This window comes from Cololabis saira, chromosome 16 (assembly GCF_033807715.1).
Source record: "Cololabis saira isolate AMF1-May2022 chromosome 16, fColSai1.1, whole genome shotgun sequence".
In the NCBI taxonomy this organism is placed as follows: Eukaryota; Metazoa; Chordata; class Actinopteri; order Beloniformes; family Belonidae; genus Cololabis; species Cololabis saira.
In genome coordinates, this window is record NC_084602.1 from 10,371,009 (window position 1) to 10,389,922 (window position 18,914).

An 18,914-nucleotide genomic window follows, 5' to 3' on the forward strand; every position below is an offset into this window, starting at 1 on the left:
AGGAGAAAAAGACGCTACAGAGTCAGGATGCAGCGGCTCAGAAGAGCAGTGAAATACGTGCGAGGCGGTGCTGATCTCCGCAATTTGAAGCCTGTTATAATAATTGTAAAAAAAAATCAATTATCACAGGTTCTTTTTAGAACGTAACCCTCGCGAAAAACCAGGGATTACTGTAATGACAATATATCCACGTTGCAAAACTCTCCTTGCTCTCTTGGCTCGCCATGACCGCTCATGTTTTTGAATGCACACACACTACGTTTCCTCCGGTCTCCACGTGCGGGGAAAAAAAGCTTCACTGTAGCCAGAAATAAGGGAGTAACGCACCGTTTGGTAATGGTAATTGCGTTACTGAATTAAAAAAGTAATGTGTTAGAGTATTAGTTACCGCCAAAACTAACAGCATTACTGTAATACGTTACTAAATAACGCATTAGTCACTGGTGAGCGGTAAGGAGGTCTTTGAGGTATTGAGGGACATTGCTGTAGATGCAGAGGCGGGTGATGAGGGAAATCTTGTATTGGATTCTTGAGGTTATGAGAAGCCAGTGTAGGTTCTGAAGAATAGGGGTGATATGGTCGTATATACGAGTTTTCATCAGAGTTCGGGCAGCACAGTTCTGAATGAATTGAAGTTTCCAGAGGTGTTTGTTGGGGATACCGATGAGCAGGCTGTTACAGTATTCGAGCCTGGAGGAGATTAGAGCGTGGACGAGTGTTTCTGCATCGGAGAAAGTGAGGAAGGGGTTTAGATATGCTCCTTATGTGGAAAAAGCATGTTTTGTACAGATGTTTGACGTGGTTTACAAAGGTAAGTTGTGGGTCCAGCTTCACACCGAGGTTAGTAACAGAGGTAGAGAGGGGGATGTCTTGACCGGAGAAGGAGATGGTGGTTATGGGTGATGACTGGACCTGGTGAGGGGTGCCAGTTTGTATGGCTTCGGTTTTGGAACTGTTCAATTTTGTTTCGTCAATCTTGTTTTTGCTGTTTACTTGGTGACAACCCGGTTGCTTTTTCCACTCAATCTTGGACTGTGTTCTTGTGCTTGTACTGACGCAGACATGCCGGGGTGAGGAACTTCTTAAATTGTCTCCACAGTGAAGGATTATATACCATTTTGGTGTCCTCTTTTATAACAGCATCCTTCGGTTCAGGGAGTCCTTCAATTACTTCAAATTGTTTCAAATTCTCAGTAATTACTGACCCGTTATTCCTTCTTGGTCTCTGCTTCTTTGCTTCTTGCTCAGAAACCCCATCGTGTTCAGAGACCAATGCTGTTTCAGTGACCTTTTCATCGGCCCCCACCAGCTCAGAGACGCCCTCTGGTTCTGCAACTCCTACTTTTATTGCCAACTCTTGCAAAATCATCAAGTCTGGTGTTGGTATACCATCTTCTGATTGAGGTAGGTAATCAATGACCTGATTAACATCCTCAGATTTTTTTGACTTCTTCTTTCTGCGCCTACGCTTCTTGGCTTTTTGTCCAGCAACCCCATCCTGTTTAGAGACCAATGCTGTTTCAGGGGTTGGTACCGGTTTGGACAACTCTTCTGGTTCAGGGTCTCCCACTTTTTCAGCCAAGTTATCACCGACCTCAGGCTGGTTACTTTCTTCGGTGAGTTCTACATCAATCACCAAGTCTGCTGTCGGTACACCATCTTCAGGTTGATTTGCATCGTCAGATTGCTCTGGCTTTTTCTTTTTTCTGCGTCTACGCTTCTTGGCTTTTTGTTCAGAAACTTCAGAAACCAATTGCGATTCAGTGGTCATTTTCAGCTCAGAGACCTCTTCTGGGCCTGACACCCCCACGTTTGCAGCAAAGTCTTGGTTAAGTTCATTGTTGCTATTCTCTACAACAACTTCTAACATCTTGTCTTTGCTGTGTTCAGGCTCCGTTGGTGATGATTTCTCAGCTTCTTGTTCAGACACCCTCTCTGGTTCTGAAGGTTCTGATACATTTTCCAAAGAAGCATTGTCAGTTTGTGATGAGACACTTATCATTTCTGAGAGGTTTTCTGTTGCAGAAGACTCAGAAGTTTCCAGGACAAATTTCATTTCCTCTGTGAGCTCTGCAATCTTGAACTGTACATTCGATTTCAATGTTTCCTGTGCCTCCAGTTTAGATATCAGATCAAGATGTGAGTTTGTTTCTTCTTCCAGTTGCTTTTTTAATTTTTCTATTTCATCAAGGACCAACTTATGGGCCTCTTCCTGCTTGGACTTAACCTCACCGTCTTTTTCAAGCGTTTTGGACGACTGAACTAGATCCTCAATAATGCCTTTGCACTGATTGAGTTCTCCTTTACAGTCCAGTGTGAGCTGGCGTTCAGCCTCCAAACGAGTTTCAGCGTCTTTGATTTTTTTCACATATACAAGGGAATCTTTCTCTGCTGATTCCTTAAAGTATTTTTCTTGAGCAAGAAAGAAATCCTTTTTCTCCAGCTTTACCTTAAACATCTCTGTCATCTCAGTCTGTCTTTTTAGTTCTTCCAGGGTCATTTTCTCATTTGCAACCTCGATTTCTCTTTCCCTGTCCAAGTTCTTGTTGATCATCATTCTTTCCATTTCCTCTTCACGCTCTACTATTCCTAATATATTTCTAATATACTCCAGTTTATCGCTGCCGTCGGTCAGGACAGTATTTTCTTTTTTGCAGTCTTCAATCTCCATTTGGAGTTGGCGAAAATCATCTGAGACCCGGGACTGAGCTCCATCCCAGGGAGAGCTCACAAATCCCTGTCTGGGCCTTGGACGTCCGTTAGGAGCTCCATCCCAGGGAGAGCTCACAAATCCCTGTCTGGGTCTTGGACCTCCGTTAGGAGCTCCATACCAGGGAGAGCTCACAAATCCCTGTCTGGGCCTTGGACGTCCGTTAGGAGCTCCATACCAGGGAGAGCTCACAAATCCCTGTCTGTGTCTTGGACCTCCGTTAGGAGCTCCATCCCTGGGAGAGCTCACAAATCCCTGTCTGGGTCTTGGACGTCCGTTAAAAGGCATTTCTGCGATCAACACGGTCGTTAATGTGTCAGTAAATGTAGGTTTGACGTTCTGAAGCGTTTTCTGAGGTGATTTCCGAGTCGTTAGACGTGGTTTCCACCAGAGAGTCTTGCAACAGGTCGTGTCTTGAAGGATTCAAGATATATACGGTTCGAAAAGTGTCAGTAAATGTAGGTTTGAAGTTCTGAAGCGTTTTCTCAGTGTTTTCCGAGTCGTTAGACGTGGTTTTCACCAGAGAGACTTGCAACAGGTAGCGTGTTGAAGGTTCAATACACTATGATTCCGTACGGAGTTTTCAGAGTTTTTGCACAGTGCAATAGAATGTTCTGTTGTGATGTTGTCATGGTAACCTTGGTGAGCGTCTCTTTGATGTACGTGATGACGTCACGCGGACGGCAGATCCAGCATGGGGGAACCGCTCACTGAGGAAAACTAACTGTAACACAGTTTACTGCTTTATAAACTAAACACTGGACTAACTGTTAGAACTTTATCACAATATTCTAATTTTCTCAGACAGTCCTGTATATCTAAATAGATATGTATATATATATATATATATATATATGTATATATATATATATATATATATATATATATATATATATATATATATATATATATATATATATATATATATATATATATATATATATATATATATATATATATATATATATATATATACCGTATATATATATATATAGGGTTTCTCCTGCTGCAGTGGTCATCCAGCCTATGGAGGAAACAAAGTCCCAAGTCCCCCAAATTCCATCTGAGAACCCTGACAGCTCATCTGACAGCTCAGATGAAGAACCAGTAGCTGGAAAACAGAGGAAGTTGTTGATGTTGATGTTGTTGATGACAAAAAGTGTTTTTTACACCTTTTGAAAAACCAGGAGAAATAGCCATTTCAAAAAGTCCAGAGTTTCAATGTTCAATGGACAGTTTCAGAACATGTTCAGTTTGCTTTCCTTCGTCTCCAATTTCTTGTAACTGTGATATAACACTGCTTTATATACTAAAAACCTTTCAAATCTATTTCAGTTTTTTAGTTTTTATTCCATGTAAAGTGTTATTAAGCACTCATTACATTTTGTGAAATGTAAATGACTCCAGATAATGAAAGTTGAAGTGGTTCTGAAAAAAGGGGGTAAAGCAATTGGTCCTAACACATTTTAATACACTTTTACAGCCATAATAACACGATAAATTCCAGGCGGATTTTTATTACTTAGGTAATAAAGGGTTAAAGTTGAAGTCCTGCCGCCTTCTGGATTCATAACCAATCCAATGGAAACAATCAAAGAAAAATCCCTGTACATTTTAAGTGAAGTTATTAGTGTTGTTTTTGTTATTACATTAGTGGTATTAGTACTGGTTTGAAAAAAGTGCATGAAGGGTGAAGATTGTCAAAGCACATTATTTTGTCTTTCATGCATCTCCTTCATTTTTGTGCAGGGAAAGACACATGGATGGTTTCTCTGTTTATCCCTCATTTATACGTCTGGGTCCAGGTATTTTATTGCACACGTATGTTCATTAATATGGACAGGTTTGTTCTTCCTCTGTGTGTACAGCTAATGTTTAATCTGTCAGAACACAACTGCATCCTTTTCCATCAAAGCATAAATTATATCCCAATTGAAAGAGTCTCATTATCTATTAATTTGCATTATTTCATGTGCATTTCTCAGAATATTTATAAGTGGCTTGTTGGGAAATTTTCAAAATGTACTCAAAAACATCATAAAATATCAGCTCGTAGCAAAGAAGAGACCAGATAAAATGTAGTAAGAAAAGGAAGGAAAACATTCAACGCAGATAAAAACTCTTAATACTTAACATGCTCAGACTCACTTGGTTGGAGCCTTGATTGGTCCGATCACTCTGGTCTCTTCGTCTTCTTTGGCTCCAAACATGGTGGATTCAGTCTTGAACTCTAGTAACCGCTCTGGGCTGCTGCTCTCCGTCGCTGGTTTCCTGAGACGAGGGAACCACTTCCAGTGATGAGGAGTTAACCTACGAGAGCCTGGGATACCTGAATGTTTGCAAGGTCACAAATGATGTTTAGCCCTTTTTAATCTGTGTTTTAGTTCTCCTAGTCCTGCAAAGGCTAAAATAAGTTCCCAACAATTCCCTCCTTTCACAGCTTTCAAGGTGTGAAGATCAATGAACTCAGATAATCAAAAGCAGATCAGTAAAAGTGATTAAACTCCTTTAAACAACACCAAGTCATGACAAATAGAACATTTCATATTTCTCCCTCCTTTCACTCCCTAAAAGGTGTGAAACTATCATGAAGGTTCTGCTCTGGTCCCAGACCGTCCCGGTCCTCCTGGACCGCGGCGCCGCCGGTTCCCTCCCATCAACCTTCAGTCTCGTTGGTGGGACTTCACTTCCATCAGCATGGAATTGGTGCAAATTAAAAACACACCTGAAACGCAACTTTATCATCCCAGCAGTCTGGGTGAGATGCGGCGGTCAGGACGTCCCTGGACAGGTCGCCCGTTTAGGGTTGCCACCTTTCAGAAATAGAAATAAGGGACGCCCTGATTTCAGCAGCGCAGGAGCAAAAAAAAAAAAAAGCCCTAAAACTTCTAAACTGAATAAAAATGTGTTTATTTTATATGAAAAACAAAATGCTTTGATTTAAAGTTTAAAGTGCTTTAATAGCATTGAACTTGCATGACTGTATAGACAGACAACCATACTAGCAACTGAAATAGCCTCCTATGCTATGTATGTCCACATCAGCCCAGATGTAATATAGCCTACAGGTGAAGAATATGGTGTAAAAGTTAATTTATTTCAATAATTCAACTAGAATATGGTGTAAAAGTGAACTTATTTCAATAATTCAACTAGAATATGGTGTAAAAGTAATTGTATTTCAATAATTCAACTAGAATATGGTGTAAAAGTAAATTTATTTCAATAATTCAACTAGAATATGGTGTAAAAGTTAATTTATTTCAATAATTCAACTAGAATATGGTGTAAAAGTTAATTTATTTCAATAATTCAACTAGAATATGGTGTAAAAGTTCATTTATTTCAATAATTCAACTAGAATATGGTGTAAAAGTTAACTTATTTCAATAATTCAACTAGAATATGGTGTAAAAGTTAACTTATTTCAATAATTCAACTAGAATATGGTGTAAAAATTAATGAAAATACGGGACAAATCGTGTCCCATATTAGTTCAATACGGGACACAACATTTTTTTTCTCAAATAAAGGACAATTCCGTATTTTACGGGACGGGTGGCAACCCTAGTTGCACGGTCTCATGGAGCAAAAGAAAAGACCTTAGGATCCTGGTCAGAAGCATCAGAGCTGTGAAGTCTTGCCTATAAAGGGGGGGAACGGGGAGGGGATGGTGCAGATCACTCACTGGGGTGGGAGGGTTTTTCTTTTTCTTGATTATTTGCTAGTATTGGGATGTGTATGCGAGGGTGTGCGTGTGGATGTGAATGTGTGTTTGTGTGAGAGCGTGTATGTGGGTCAAGGAGGAGACAGACAAGCGTAAATATGTACAGCATATGAAATGTTTTTGTTTTGTTCTAACTGCTGTAATACATTTTTTCCCCTGTTTTTTGCATTTGTTCTTTTCAAATGTATAGTGGACATGCTGCTACAACAAAATTTATAGAGCTGTGCTTGTGACTGTCTGCCCTTTGGCATAAAATTAATAAAAAATTGTTAACAAAAAAAAGTGTACTTTCATATATTATCTCTGTAGACTGGAAATATATGAATTTAGGGGGATTTTTATTTTTTGGGAATATCAACAGGTGCAGCATCATCCAGGAAATGTTTAATTTGCCTTTAAAAAAGAGCATTTTTTTGCCCGCTAATTGTTTGCTTCCCTTCTCTAAACTCAAACAGAACACATTCATTTAATTAATTTAGCCTCAATGAACCAGCAGAATCAGCAATATTCACTGTTGTCTGCTGAACTGTAGAAAGTTGCTTTGCTTATTTCCAATGAACTTTTATTAATCACCTGATGCAATTATTCAATAGCCACTAGAGATATGAAAAATGTAGTTACAGGAACCAGTTTTGAAGACTAGTACTATTATGGAAGCAACCGTTCAGTCAGGTCTGCATTGTGTTTATTCTTTTTTTCCCCCCGATAGTTCAAGTTTTATCGCTAGAGAATTCACTTTTATTCATTTATTTATTATTTAATTATTTATCTCAGTTAGTCATGGAATATTGAGTATGAATTTTAAGAGCACTGACGTTTGAATCCATGATTGCCACTCTCAGAATCACATGACTAAAATATTTGTTTTTCTTAACCTCAGTGGTGATTTAGTTCAATATCCTAAACAATCTTTTTAGGAAGGTTGGACATCAGGTTTTAGCTCAAGTGTGATTTGAGGTGTCTAACATTCCTAAAGATATGAAACCTTCATCCTAGTTGAACTTCTCTCCATAACTGCTCCCCCTGGTGGGGCAGACGGATCAGCACCATGAACAGGAAGTCCATCTTCAAAGGTAATTTATGTTGTATACAGTATTTTATGGCATAATACAACTGTGCAACCTAATGCAGCCTAATGCAGCCTTATGAGCATGTGCTTTCTCACCAAGACTTGAGGAAACATTGGGATTATTGTTAAAAAAAAGACTTGTGATAAGACCAATTTCTTCTGCTTTACTTAAGATGATACAAAAAAGAATGCAGCTTTCTCAAGTCATGCCTTATTTATTACTGATGTCCCTTTGATGGACATGAAGTGTGACTTCTTCGCTTGTTGCTTACCCAGTTGTAGAAAATAAATGTAAACTTTTTTTCAGTGAAGATAGTTTTCCATATTGGGAAATCGCCTCATTTATCGATTACCAAAGTAAGTTTATTGCCATGTTGTATTTCCTTGATTGTTGTGTTTACCACTCATCTATTGGAAACTGAATGAAATATGTGTTTAAAGAGGAATGGAATGGAATTTGGATTGCTGCCTACATTTTTGAGGAAGAAAAACCTTTACGATATGTGTAGTTTAGTAGAAAATATTAGGTACATTAGATGAGTAAAGAGTTTAATAAAATGATCACAAACCCACCTCTGTGTAATCAATAAAGAAGACATTTTACATTAATAGCATTCAATTGCAGTATTATCAAGTTTGAGGCAGCTCTGTATGATGATGAAATGAATTTCTGTGATAATGCATATGGAACAAAATTCTGAGGGACATATTATCTGACTAAAAATAAAGAAAATCCAGATCCACCATGAAAAAATACGTCTTAAAGATGAAAAAAAATGTATAACCAATTTCCTCTACTCTAAAAGATTTAGGAAGTTGACATGCAAAAATTCTTCCAACAAAAAAGGGTTAAGAAAGATGTTTAATAATGAATTGTAATTTATAATTGTAGGTTTTTGTGGCAAGTGAGAATTTTGACATTTGTTTTCATTTTGAGTCAATGTTTTCGCTCTGAAATCAATTTCAAACTTGAGACAGAGTTAGAAGCAGCAGAAATTAAGATGTTTTCCCTGCCAAATGCTCTTAAGTTAATCATTTTAATATATCTATGAATTATTATTTTCAAATTTGCTTGCATTTATTTGTAGATGTTTTGGACTATTGTTGCTCTGCAAGGCGCTTTGTTATTTGTATTTTATATTTTTTTTGTTATTATATTGGCAGAGGTGGGTAGTAACGAGTTACATTTACTCCGTTACATTAACTTGAGTAAGTTTTGGGAAATGTTGTACTTTTAGGAGTAGTTTTGAATCACTATACTTTTTACTTTTACTTGAGTAGATTTGTGAAGAAGAAACTGTTACTCTTACTCTGCTACATTAGGCTACATGACATCACTGGGTGATTCTATGGAAAAATGTTTCTATGAGTTCATGGGCTTGTTCTAGTTCTGCCTGGTTAAAAAATAAAAGTACAAAGGCTTGACATTTTGTGCTACTTGTGCTTAATTTATTTTTTTATTCTGTTATTTTATTTATTTTATTATTTATTAAAGTACTTGAATTTACTTTAAGCTTATTTTAATTTAAGCTATTTTTTATTTTTTATTTATTTTATTATTTTATTGACTTAATTTGCCTGAAGATGCTTACTTTGTACTTTTGTTTGTTTGAATGGTTGTGTTAAAAAAAAAATCAGACGTTACTCAACAGTTACTCAATACTTGAGTAGTTTTTTCACCAAGTACTTTTACTCAAGTAATTATTTGGATGACTACTTTTTACTTCTACTTGAGTCATATTATTCTGAAGTAACAGTACTTTTACTTGAGTACAATTTTTGGCTACTCTACCCAGCTCTGTACATTGGTTAAAATAATATAACATTTTCACATGCCGGAGCCTTTTATGTAAAAAAAGAAAAAAGTAGTCCCGCCCAGCGCCCTCTGTTCCTGCTCGTGATTGGCCAACACAAACATCAATCAACACTGCCTCGCTTCACTTCCTTAGCAACAGCCGGATGTCTTTCATGTCCACATGTGCTCTGTCTCTGACAGCTGGGGGCTGAACTGTGTTTAGGTCCGTGTTTGGCTGCCATGCAGCGGAGTAAGGCTGTGAGCGTGGAGGTGAAGCAGGTGATCGCAGCTCTGGTCAGACTGCTGGCGGCCGCCGGGCTGGACGCGGTTCCCGCGCCGGAAGCTTTCAGACGCGCCAAGTTTGGAGGCGGACCCGAGGTACGCTGAAGGCTGATTCATGGTCCCGCGTTACACCGACGCAGAGCCTACGGCGTAGGGTACGCGGCGACGCACACCGTAGGCGTCGATTTAACGCGGAACCATAATTCAGGCTTTATAGTTCAGCTTTGGGCCCTTTCCCCCCTGACCACAGTTAAGGAAACTGTTTCATTTTTACTTTATCGCTTTACTATTTAACTCGCGATGCCAGAAATACGGTCAGGCAAACAAACGTGAAATTAAACGAAAGAAATACAGTCGTTTATCCTTTGACGCACTCAGCAGAATGGCGCCCTCTGGTGGACAGCAGGAAACTTCTGCTGTTATTATTATGGACAAATGTCAAGTAGTGGCAGGCCCATATTGCACTTGTGTAAAACGACCTAAAGGGCCATTTTTCTAGCGTTTCTCTGGCAAGCTAAAGTTGCACAAAAGCTACTGCGGAGCATGGCCCTGCTTTGATATTGAAGAAGAAAATCCCTCAAAAAGAAACATGTAGTGGCCACTCACTAGACTGAAACATGCAGGTGATTTATAAGTATCCAGAAAGGCTTTCCCTTTTCTTCGTCTTCTTTTTCTTATTATTTCAAGCATTTTCGTTGGTTAATGCATGGCATACAGGACTGTCTCAGAAAATTAGAATATTGTGATAAAGTTCTTTATTTTCTGTAATGCAATTTAAAAAAAAAAAATGTCATACATTCTGGATTCATTACAAATCAACTGAAATATTGCAAGCCTTTTATTATTTTAATATTGCTGATTATGGCTTACAGTTTAAGATTAAGATTCCCAGAATATTCAAATTTTTTGAGATAGGATATTTGAGTTTTCTTAAGCTGTAAGCCATGATCAGCAATATTAAAATAATAAAAGGCTTGCAATATTTCAGTTGATTTGTAATGAATCCAGAATATATGGCATTTTTGTTTTTGTAATTGCATTACAGAAAATCACAATATTCAAATTTTCTGAGACAGTCCTGTACATCAGTTCGTGCGTCTCCGTCGTGCCTTGATGGGCATTGCTTTTCTCAGCGTTACCATGGCAACGCTAGGTGCCAAAAAGCGGAAAAAAATGTCGCAAATTCGGACGCTTATTGCTCAGCCAAACTTTATCGTAGAGACATTCAAATGTTTTAAGACTCGGGCCTATTGGGACTAAATGGACCATACAACCTCATTGTGCCAATTATTACGGTTTTTGAGATTTTGAACTTTTGAAGCCAATTTGACTTTGGTCGCTTGTTGCTAGGCAACAGGTTATCGTACAGACATCATTCAAATGTTCCACAAATCGCCACGCTGGGGACCAGAATAAACCCCCAAAACACCCAGAATAAACCCCAAACACAACCATAACCACAACCATAACCACACTCCCTGCAAAGCCATTATTAACCAACCCCCCCGAACACGACCAGAACCATCTTTGACAACATCAGAGACGACCCCAATAAAAGCAGAACCACCCTGAACACATCCAGTACCACCCCAAACACAAGCAGCTAGAGAGGACGAATGGGCAGTAGAGCAAGCCCATATCAAAATTTCCTGAAATTATTATTATTATTATCATCATCATCATCATCATCATCATCATCATCATTATCATCATCATTATAAGTGTTGAATAATAACAATGGATTTGGCAATATTTGTTACTCAGTATTTTTCTGAAACCAATAACTTTACAGAATTAATGCTACAAGGTAAAAGCAGTAAATGAAAGAAGAATTGAAGAAAAGTCTTATTAGAAAAGTCTAATTTGGTCCAAACCTTCTGTACATGATAAAACCTTGATTCCAAAAAGTTGGGATGGTGTTTAAAATGTAAATAAAAACGTAATGCAATGATTTGCAAATCTCATAAACCCATATTATATTGTGAAAAGAACATAAAGATCAGATGTTAAAACTGGGATTTTCTTTGCCATTTAATGACAAATATTAGCTCATCTGGAATTTGATGGCAGCAACACATCTCAAAAAAGTTGGAACACGGTCAACAAAGGGCTGGAAAAGTAATTTGCACAGATTAAAAACAACCGGAGGAGCAATGGGCAACTAATTAGGTTAATTGTTAACGTGAATCTCTCAAATGTAAAGATGGGCATGGGTTCATCAATCTACAACGATGTTCCTCACAAAATGGTGGACAAATTTCAGGAAACGGTTCCTTAACTGAAAATTGTGAAGATTTTGAAGATCCCACCATTTAGAGCATATTGAATAAGTTTATGTTGTTTTTTGCCCAGGAGGACCAGTTTTGGCAGCTTCTCTCCGACATCCTTCAGGCAGCTGGGGTGGTTTCTTCTGAGGACAGCCGGCAGCTGGGAGGAGGTCAGTGGGAAGGTTGAAAAACTCTCCAGTGATTTTTATATATCTATATATTTTATCCTTTTAATAGTAGCAGAAACAGTTTCTGTTAAGTCCCAACTCTTAATCAATTCCTTATTAACAGTAATATTAACCTTATAGAGTAAATAAAGAATATGTATCAAGTAGGGCTGTTCGATTTTGCCCAAAAATAAAAACTCGATTATTTTTCTCTCAAAATCCGACTTTCGATTATGATTACGATTATTTTGTGAATTGACAAAAGGCAAAGAAATGATTTCAAATATGCTGTTTTTTATTGAACATTTGCCCCATTGGGCTTTAGGTGCAAACTTTGCTCTTATTAAACCAAAAATGAATGAATAAAGTGCAAAACTCTGTAAAATAAGTTGAAAAAAGTTTAAAAAAATATATTAAAATATAAAGTTTTATCTCTGAAAAAAAAAATCAGCAAATCAGCACTTGCAAACATACAGTAAGTTATATTTCCAATCAAATGAAACAAGACATTTTCTAATTAAACTAAACTGGGTCTTTGCATGCTAAATAATAATGCAACCCATGAAGGAGGTAGAGGTGTGTAATGTCAGTCATTACATTTGCTATTCACATTTGCAAGTTTTTTGCAAGGAACATGAGCCGGTCTACCGCATCGGGCTTGAGGGATGCCCGGTGGCATGTTACAACGCCGTCTCCTACACTGAAGAGCCTCTCCCATGGGGCACTTGTCGCAGGTATTGAGAGGTATTTCCATCGATCATTAATATGTGTGCAGACAAGGTAAAAAAAAAAAAAAGAAGTGAAAAATCGATTTTACGAGTTTCAAGTTTTAACATCGTTCTAATTACATAATCACGATTACGATTTAAAATCGATTAATCGAACAGCCCTAGTATCAAAACGGATTAGATTGTGTTATTGCTGTACATACAGTAACACACAAGTCATAATTATACAAGATGAAACATTTCAGCAGCTTAAATTAAACGTATGTGATATTTTCCTGTATTTGTTTGATTAATAAATGTATTAAAGTAGTAGATAGTAGTTTGATATGAGTATGTGCTCAGAGTGATGACTTTGAGCTTTAATTTGACTGTGTTGCCACATGTTTGCTGGAGGAAGGTTTTTGATCCTCCTTCCAAGTTAACCAAAACCTTTTCCAGGATGATGTCGGAGTGTCTGTCCACGAACTGAAGCTTAGTAGAAGTTAGTGATGCAGCAGGGCAACCGTCCTCACTGCTGCTGACAGAGCTTCAACCAGCTGTTTTATATTATTTCAGTTTTACTCGGATATTGCAGTCACCTAGTGGTTAAAAAGTATTTATAGAGATACGTTTTTTTCCACAACAGTCAACTCCTACTGCACTGTTAATGGGTGTTTTCAATAAAGATATACATTATAATTGGTGTGTTGTCACATGAAGCTAGATGAGTTTGTCTGTTATAACTTCAGGGGTCTGCAACCCAAAATGTGGTCTTGTATAAGCCTTAGAATGAAGGCAACACATGTACAACAACAAATGTAGCATGCTAATGTCTTTCCACATGACTCTTTTTGTTACGCAAATCTATGGAAGAGTATTAGAGCCAGGCACGAGAAAAATAAAAATAATATTTTAGAGGAGGAAGATTTTTTTTTTCACTATGCACTTCAAGAAAAAAGTCAAAATGTCGAGAAAAAATGTGAAATGTTGAGAAAAAAGTTAAAATGTCCAGAAAAAAGTCAAAATTCAGAGAAAAAAGTCAAAATTCAGAGAAAAAAGTCAAAATGTCGGGATTAATGTTGAACTACAATTTCGAGAAAAAAGTCGAAATGTCGAGAAAAAAGTCAATGTCGAAAAAAGTCGAAATGTCGAGATTAAAAAGGAAAGGAAAAAGGAAGAAAAAAAGAGAAAAAAGGGAAAAAAGAAAAAAAAGGGAAAAAAAAGGTCAAACATTTTTAAAAGAGCTCCAGGAGCCTCTAGGGCGGCGCTAAAGAGCCGCATGCGGCTCTATAGCCGCGGGTTGCCGACCCCTGACTTAGATGAAGAGCATATCATATTTTGTGGCAAACTGACGCAGAAAACGAACCAAATCCAAAGGGTTCAATTCTTCTTGCCGCTAGATCTTTATTACAGGGTTGAGATAAATGTGAGTTCTGGCTGAGGGTTGTGTTGTGTGCTCCTGTATCTGTCAGAGCGCAGGAAGCTGGTGGCTGCAGGGCTGTGGCAGACTGGCTACCATGCCGACTGGATGTACGGGAGGGATGGAGACGGCACGGAGGGCTTTTCCAGCAGAGACCTCCTGCTGGCGCTGGGCTGGCTGCTGGCGGCCGGAGCGCTGGAGAAACTGCTGACACAGCGAGTACAGCAGCTGGACAAAACCCTCCTCACATCTGTACCTGTAAGCGCTGCCGGGTCCTCAGAGCACCACAGCAGTGTCCTCATGTCATGGCAAACCCAATTCTGTGTTCATATGTTTATATTTGTGTATTCTCTGTTTGTTTGAGGTGAAATTGGAGCTCTCCAGTGAGTTCCAGTTAGACTCTGCTTCCCTGAGGAGACTTCAGTGGCTCGTTGGACGTCTGAGACACCAGGGACGGACCCTGCTGTCCATGACTCAAGTGCGATCTCGAGCACTCCATGCTGTGAGGAGATCCTCTCATTTCCATTTCTACAAACTGATGTTCTGTATCTGTCAGAGAAAGCACAACAAAATCCGGCTCTGGAGCAAACTTGTGTAGGATCAGTCGGTAGCAAGAAGAATTTGGATCGTCAATTTAAACTCCTCAAAGAACAGAAGTGGCACAAATGAAGTGTTCTCCAACGTTAATGGTTGGAGATCTACTTCACTCTGTATTTCAGTAGATGTTTGTTGAGCTTTCTCCGTCACCACTTTGAGGTCTAAAATCAGCTAAATGTAACATGTGGATTAAAGGATTCACTGAACAATTCATATTATTTAATTCTAACAAAGAAATCAATGCGTCCTCAGCTTTTCTCTGCCAGTGGTTCTTCTTCTCCCTCTTCGTCCTCTGGTCAGCGGTCTTCAGCACTTCAGAAGGTACGTATGTGAGCTATAAAACTTCATGTCTTATTCACCTTTTTCTAGCTGTTTTAAAAAAAGTTCACCAGTCTTTACTGGGGGTGTAGTGAATCACATAACTCACGGTTCAGATCACATCACATAGGTAAAAAGTATTTCTGTCTATACTTTTTACCTATCCTAAGTTGCTAAGTCACTTTTGTACAGACTCACCCGGCACTTTAAAACCTCATTTTGTACATTTCCGGTCTACATTTTATTTTACTGTCTATACTTTTTATTGTGTATACATTTCATTCTATTTTATTTTATCTCTTATATATTTGTTTTTATATTTGTATTGTGTTGCACCAATCCCCATAACAAATTCCTCGTGTGAAAACTTGGCAATAAACCCCTTTCTGATTCTGATTCTGATCACGGTTTCAGACCCACAAGTCACGCTGTTTTTTTTGGTTCAGTGAAGTTTATAAAAAGAAAAGGTCCGGGAACAGGGAACAACTTTCAATGGGTCAAATGTTTTGAATAATGTTATAACCAAAAGATGGCATTTAAAAAAAAAAAAAAAAAAAAAAAAGGCAAAACACCGCCAGGGATGATACCAGCTTAGATTTTCACAACAAAACACCAAAAGGCTGCTCAAAAAAGTGCAATAAAGAGACCTCACACCTGCTTCGTTTACCATTGTTAAATGAAACAGAAAAAAATCCCGTCTTCAGTCACGTTTTCACATCTCAGTGGCACAGTGGGATGATGTTTCATACACGTCACCATGACGACTGCTGTAGCTGGACGTGAACCTCCACAGAAATGCAACTGTGAGCTGGTTTGATGTGAATCACGGTGGAGAGGGAAGCCAAACTGCTTCTAATCAGACATACTTTCAATCCAAGAGGCTTTTCAGCTTCCTCCTGCTCCGATGCTCCCACTGCTGCTCGCTATCCAAACCCCCAGAATCCACGACGCAGCGTTGAACTGTCTTACTACTTTGATCAGTAAAATCAATCTGTAACCGGCATGACGGCTGGGATCGGGGAGTGATCTGGGCGGACCTCGGATCGTTTGTTCTGTTACAGCTGTAGTCCATTTCATTTTACGCTCTGATAAGTGTGTGTTTGTTGCAGGACTGCAGACGTCTGCAGCAGCTTGGTGACCTCCTAGAAGCATATGTGAAATGGAAACAGGTGGAGAAAGTCTTCTGGACCTGGATGGTGAGTTAGAACTAGAACATGCAAGCAAACACGTTACATATATTTTTTAGAAATTTGTAGCTCGTCCCCTCATGTAGTAGGTATGCTGTCATATTTGTCTGAATATATTAACTCCTAATGTAGCAGTACAACATCTGACCAAATGGGGGCAATGGGATTGTCTGTGTCGACAAAATAGCCACTGAACACTGTCCTAATGAGTGAGGAAACTCTGAAATGTCTTGTCATGCAGCTTAATCTCACCAGAGCTGAATCTCATTACTCTTTTCTTGCACAACAAAAGTGAGAATTCTGAAAATGTGGTGAAAGTACTTCTGCCGTTGGCCGGTGTTGGGATTGAACAGTGTTTTTCTCTTTTATGAGTGTAATTCAGTATCTCATCCTGCGTGACTTCTCTTCAAATAAAGGAAAACCAAGATCCACTTCCAAGAAGATGGACAGAAACATCTTTAGTTTTGGAAAAATGAACAGAAGGCGGCGCCGGCGGCCGACGATCATTGGAATGATTATTCAGAGTTACAGCCCTTATGTAATGCATAGTGATTAAGTAGCGTTGTAGCATAACTACATTGTATTAATGAGGCCAAAAACAGCAGGACCTAGATTTTGATTGCTTTAGATTGACCGATTACGTCACATCCAGTGGTGCCAGAGACGTGCAAATGCAACCACGGGGCAGTGCCATGAATCCAAAGCGATTATCATCATCGATTATGTTACCGTGGGTTGTAGGCCGTTAGAAGAGCCGGGGGGGTGTCATCTGACCATCCATATACTGTGTTTCCACACCTGCTGGCTTTTTTCCTTCTTTCATGAACTGTTTCCTGATCTGAAATGTAACTTTTCGTCTGTTCAGATCTCACAAGGAAATTGGTCTCTTCCGGCCGTAGTCGGTTCCTCAGGTTTTTCTCCCGGTGCACTAGTTGCACGTAGAAGTCGTAGTAGAACGTGATGTATTTGATTGTGTCCGTGGGGATTTTCAGCCGATTCATCATGAAATCTTTAATCAGTTGTCATCTTATGTCTGTTTAGGGATTCCTGAGAACACCAGGTTTTCTCTCATTTTCTTTCTTTGCTTTCTTTTGTAACAACTGCAAGCTGAGTTGACGTCGATGTGACAGCATCTCGACGAGAGCTATTTTCTTTAGTGAACGCTCCGATTTGTCGTTGACTGAATTGCAGCTTTCACACAGCTGTCGGAATTCTTTGAAGTAATTGGACGCGTGTTGTTCTAGTATCCAATCCAGAAAACTTTTCATTGATGAAAATCCGAACGTCACTAACCTCTGAACAGGAGGATTGTCCCAACAAAGTTTTCCTAGAATCAGAACGCCGGCCCCTCCTGGACCGCTTGGTGTTGGTTTGGCTTTTTCCTCGTGGTTCACTGAGTCGCTGTCGGGCGTGGCACAAAATTGATTGAAAAATGTGTTGATCAAATCCTCAAGCTCTTCCAGGGTGAAATTGTTCAGACGTACAGAAATGTCAAAGAATGTAGTAACTTACTGTGCAGTTTTAGAGGTAATGGGAACTCACTAATAAAAAGTCTTGTCTACCAGAACCTGACACATAAACTTTCTTGCTCTACGTTGCCCCCATGTGGTCAGATGTGATCTTGCTACATATAGAGGCTTTAAATACGACCTTGGATGTAAAACAAAACACAGAATATTACTTTGTGTCATTAGTTATGGAAGAAAAACTCAGACAAGTCATGGAGCGCTGTTATCTATTACCTGATATGTTTGAAAGAGTCTCTTTTTGACATACATGTGTTAAATAGATATTTTCACAATAGACAGTTGCATGCACACATATTTTCACATAAAAACATGCATTTCTCAACCTACTGGATTAATAACAACCCCAAATCAGAAACATTTAGACTGGTAAAATGCAATAAAGTTAATGAAATATCCCCAGTATATTCAGGTAAAAATTAGCTCATTATTGTCATCACTGCTGTTATTTATTTTTCTGGTGAAGCAGCCAGTATATGGTGTGAAACACGTACAAAAGAAACCTTTCAAAACTATCCAGCACATGGATAGTCTAACCAGGATGGTCTATGAAACATTTCCAATAACATCACTTCCAGTTTTCTCGTGGGAATATCCAGCAAGGAAGAAATTTCACTAACCATCTTGTTGTAAAGATGTCAACCTGTCACAGAACCAGGCTGGAAGTCAGTGAGATCTTCACAACGACACATTTACTATCACAGATATTTACAAATGCAGACTTCAGTGCTCACCTGTGACTACAAGTCTGATCAGAACACCTGGATTCAAACAGGTTTTGGCCATATAGTGTATCTGAATATTAAAAGTAAATTGTAATTTTGTATAGTCCTAAGTGCTTGTCGTATACAGTGATCAAGAAGACACACACACACAGAATATTGACCCATGGGACAACCTAAACAATCAGGGGCTTATAATTGTATGCTCATAGTGGTGTTACTCAGTGTTTATTCTGCCTGTAAAGAAATAAAAGTAAGTGAGAGAATCCCACCAAGATGTGTGTGTGTGTGTGTGTGTGTGTGTGTGTGTGTGTGTGTGTGTGTGTGTGTGTGTGTGTGTGTGTGTGTGTGTGTGTGTGTGTAGGAAAGTGTACTGGACTCTCATCTGCTGGATCCTCATGTCAGAAGGTCTTCCCGAGC

The 18,914-nt window shown here is 38.8% G+C and overlaps 2 protein-coding genes across 2 annotated transcripts; one reads left to right on the forward strand and one right to left on the reverse strand.

Annotated features, from left to right (window-relative positions):
* Positions 1–1,021: 1,021 nt before the first annotated feature.
* On the reverse strand, positions 1,022–2,998 carry LOC133462856 (pinin-like). The gene has a single exon (XM_061744311.1). The coding sequence runs from the start codon at positions 2,996–2,998 to the stop codon at positions 1,022–1,024; it is 1,977 nt and encodes a 658-aa protein (XP_061600295.1).
* Positions 2,999–9,479: 6,481 nt separating this feature from the next.
* On the forward strand, positions 9,480–14,742 carry tedc1 (tubulin epsilon and delta complex 1). The gene is made up of 4 exons (XM_061744312.1): positions 9,480–9,679; positions 11,936–12,020; positions 14,197–14,402; positions 14,509–14,742. Exons 1-4 carry the CDS (start codon positions 9,542–9,544, stop codon positions 14,740–14,742), a joined length of 663 nt encoding a protein of 220 aa, XP_061600296.1. The 5' UTR covers positions 9,480–9,541.
* Positions 14,743–18,914: the final 4,172 nt, after the last annotated feature.

Bases quoted from the DNA above. Each gene is read 5' to 3' on its own strand.
- LOC133462856 (XM_061744311.1), bottom strand. From the start codon at position 2,998: ATGCCTTTTAACGGACGTCCAAGACCCAGACAGGGATTTGTGAGCTCT.
- tedc1 (XM_061744312.1), top strand. From the start codon at position 9,542: ATGCAGCGGAGTAAGGCTGTGAGCGTGGAGGTGAAGCAGGTGATCGCA. The intron at 12,021-14,196 runs GTCAGTGGGAAG...TGTATCTGTCAG, and splicing joins CAGCCGGCAGCTGGGAGGAG to AGCGCAGGAAGCTGGTGGCT. The intron at 14,403-14,508 runs GTAAGCGCTGCC...TGTTTGTTTGAG, and splicing joins CCCTCCTCACATCTGTACCT to GTGAAATTGGAGCTCTCCAG.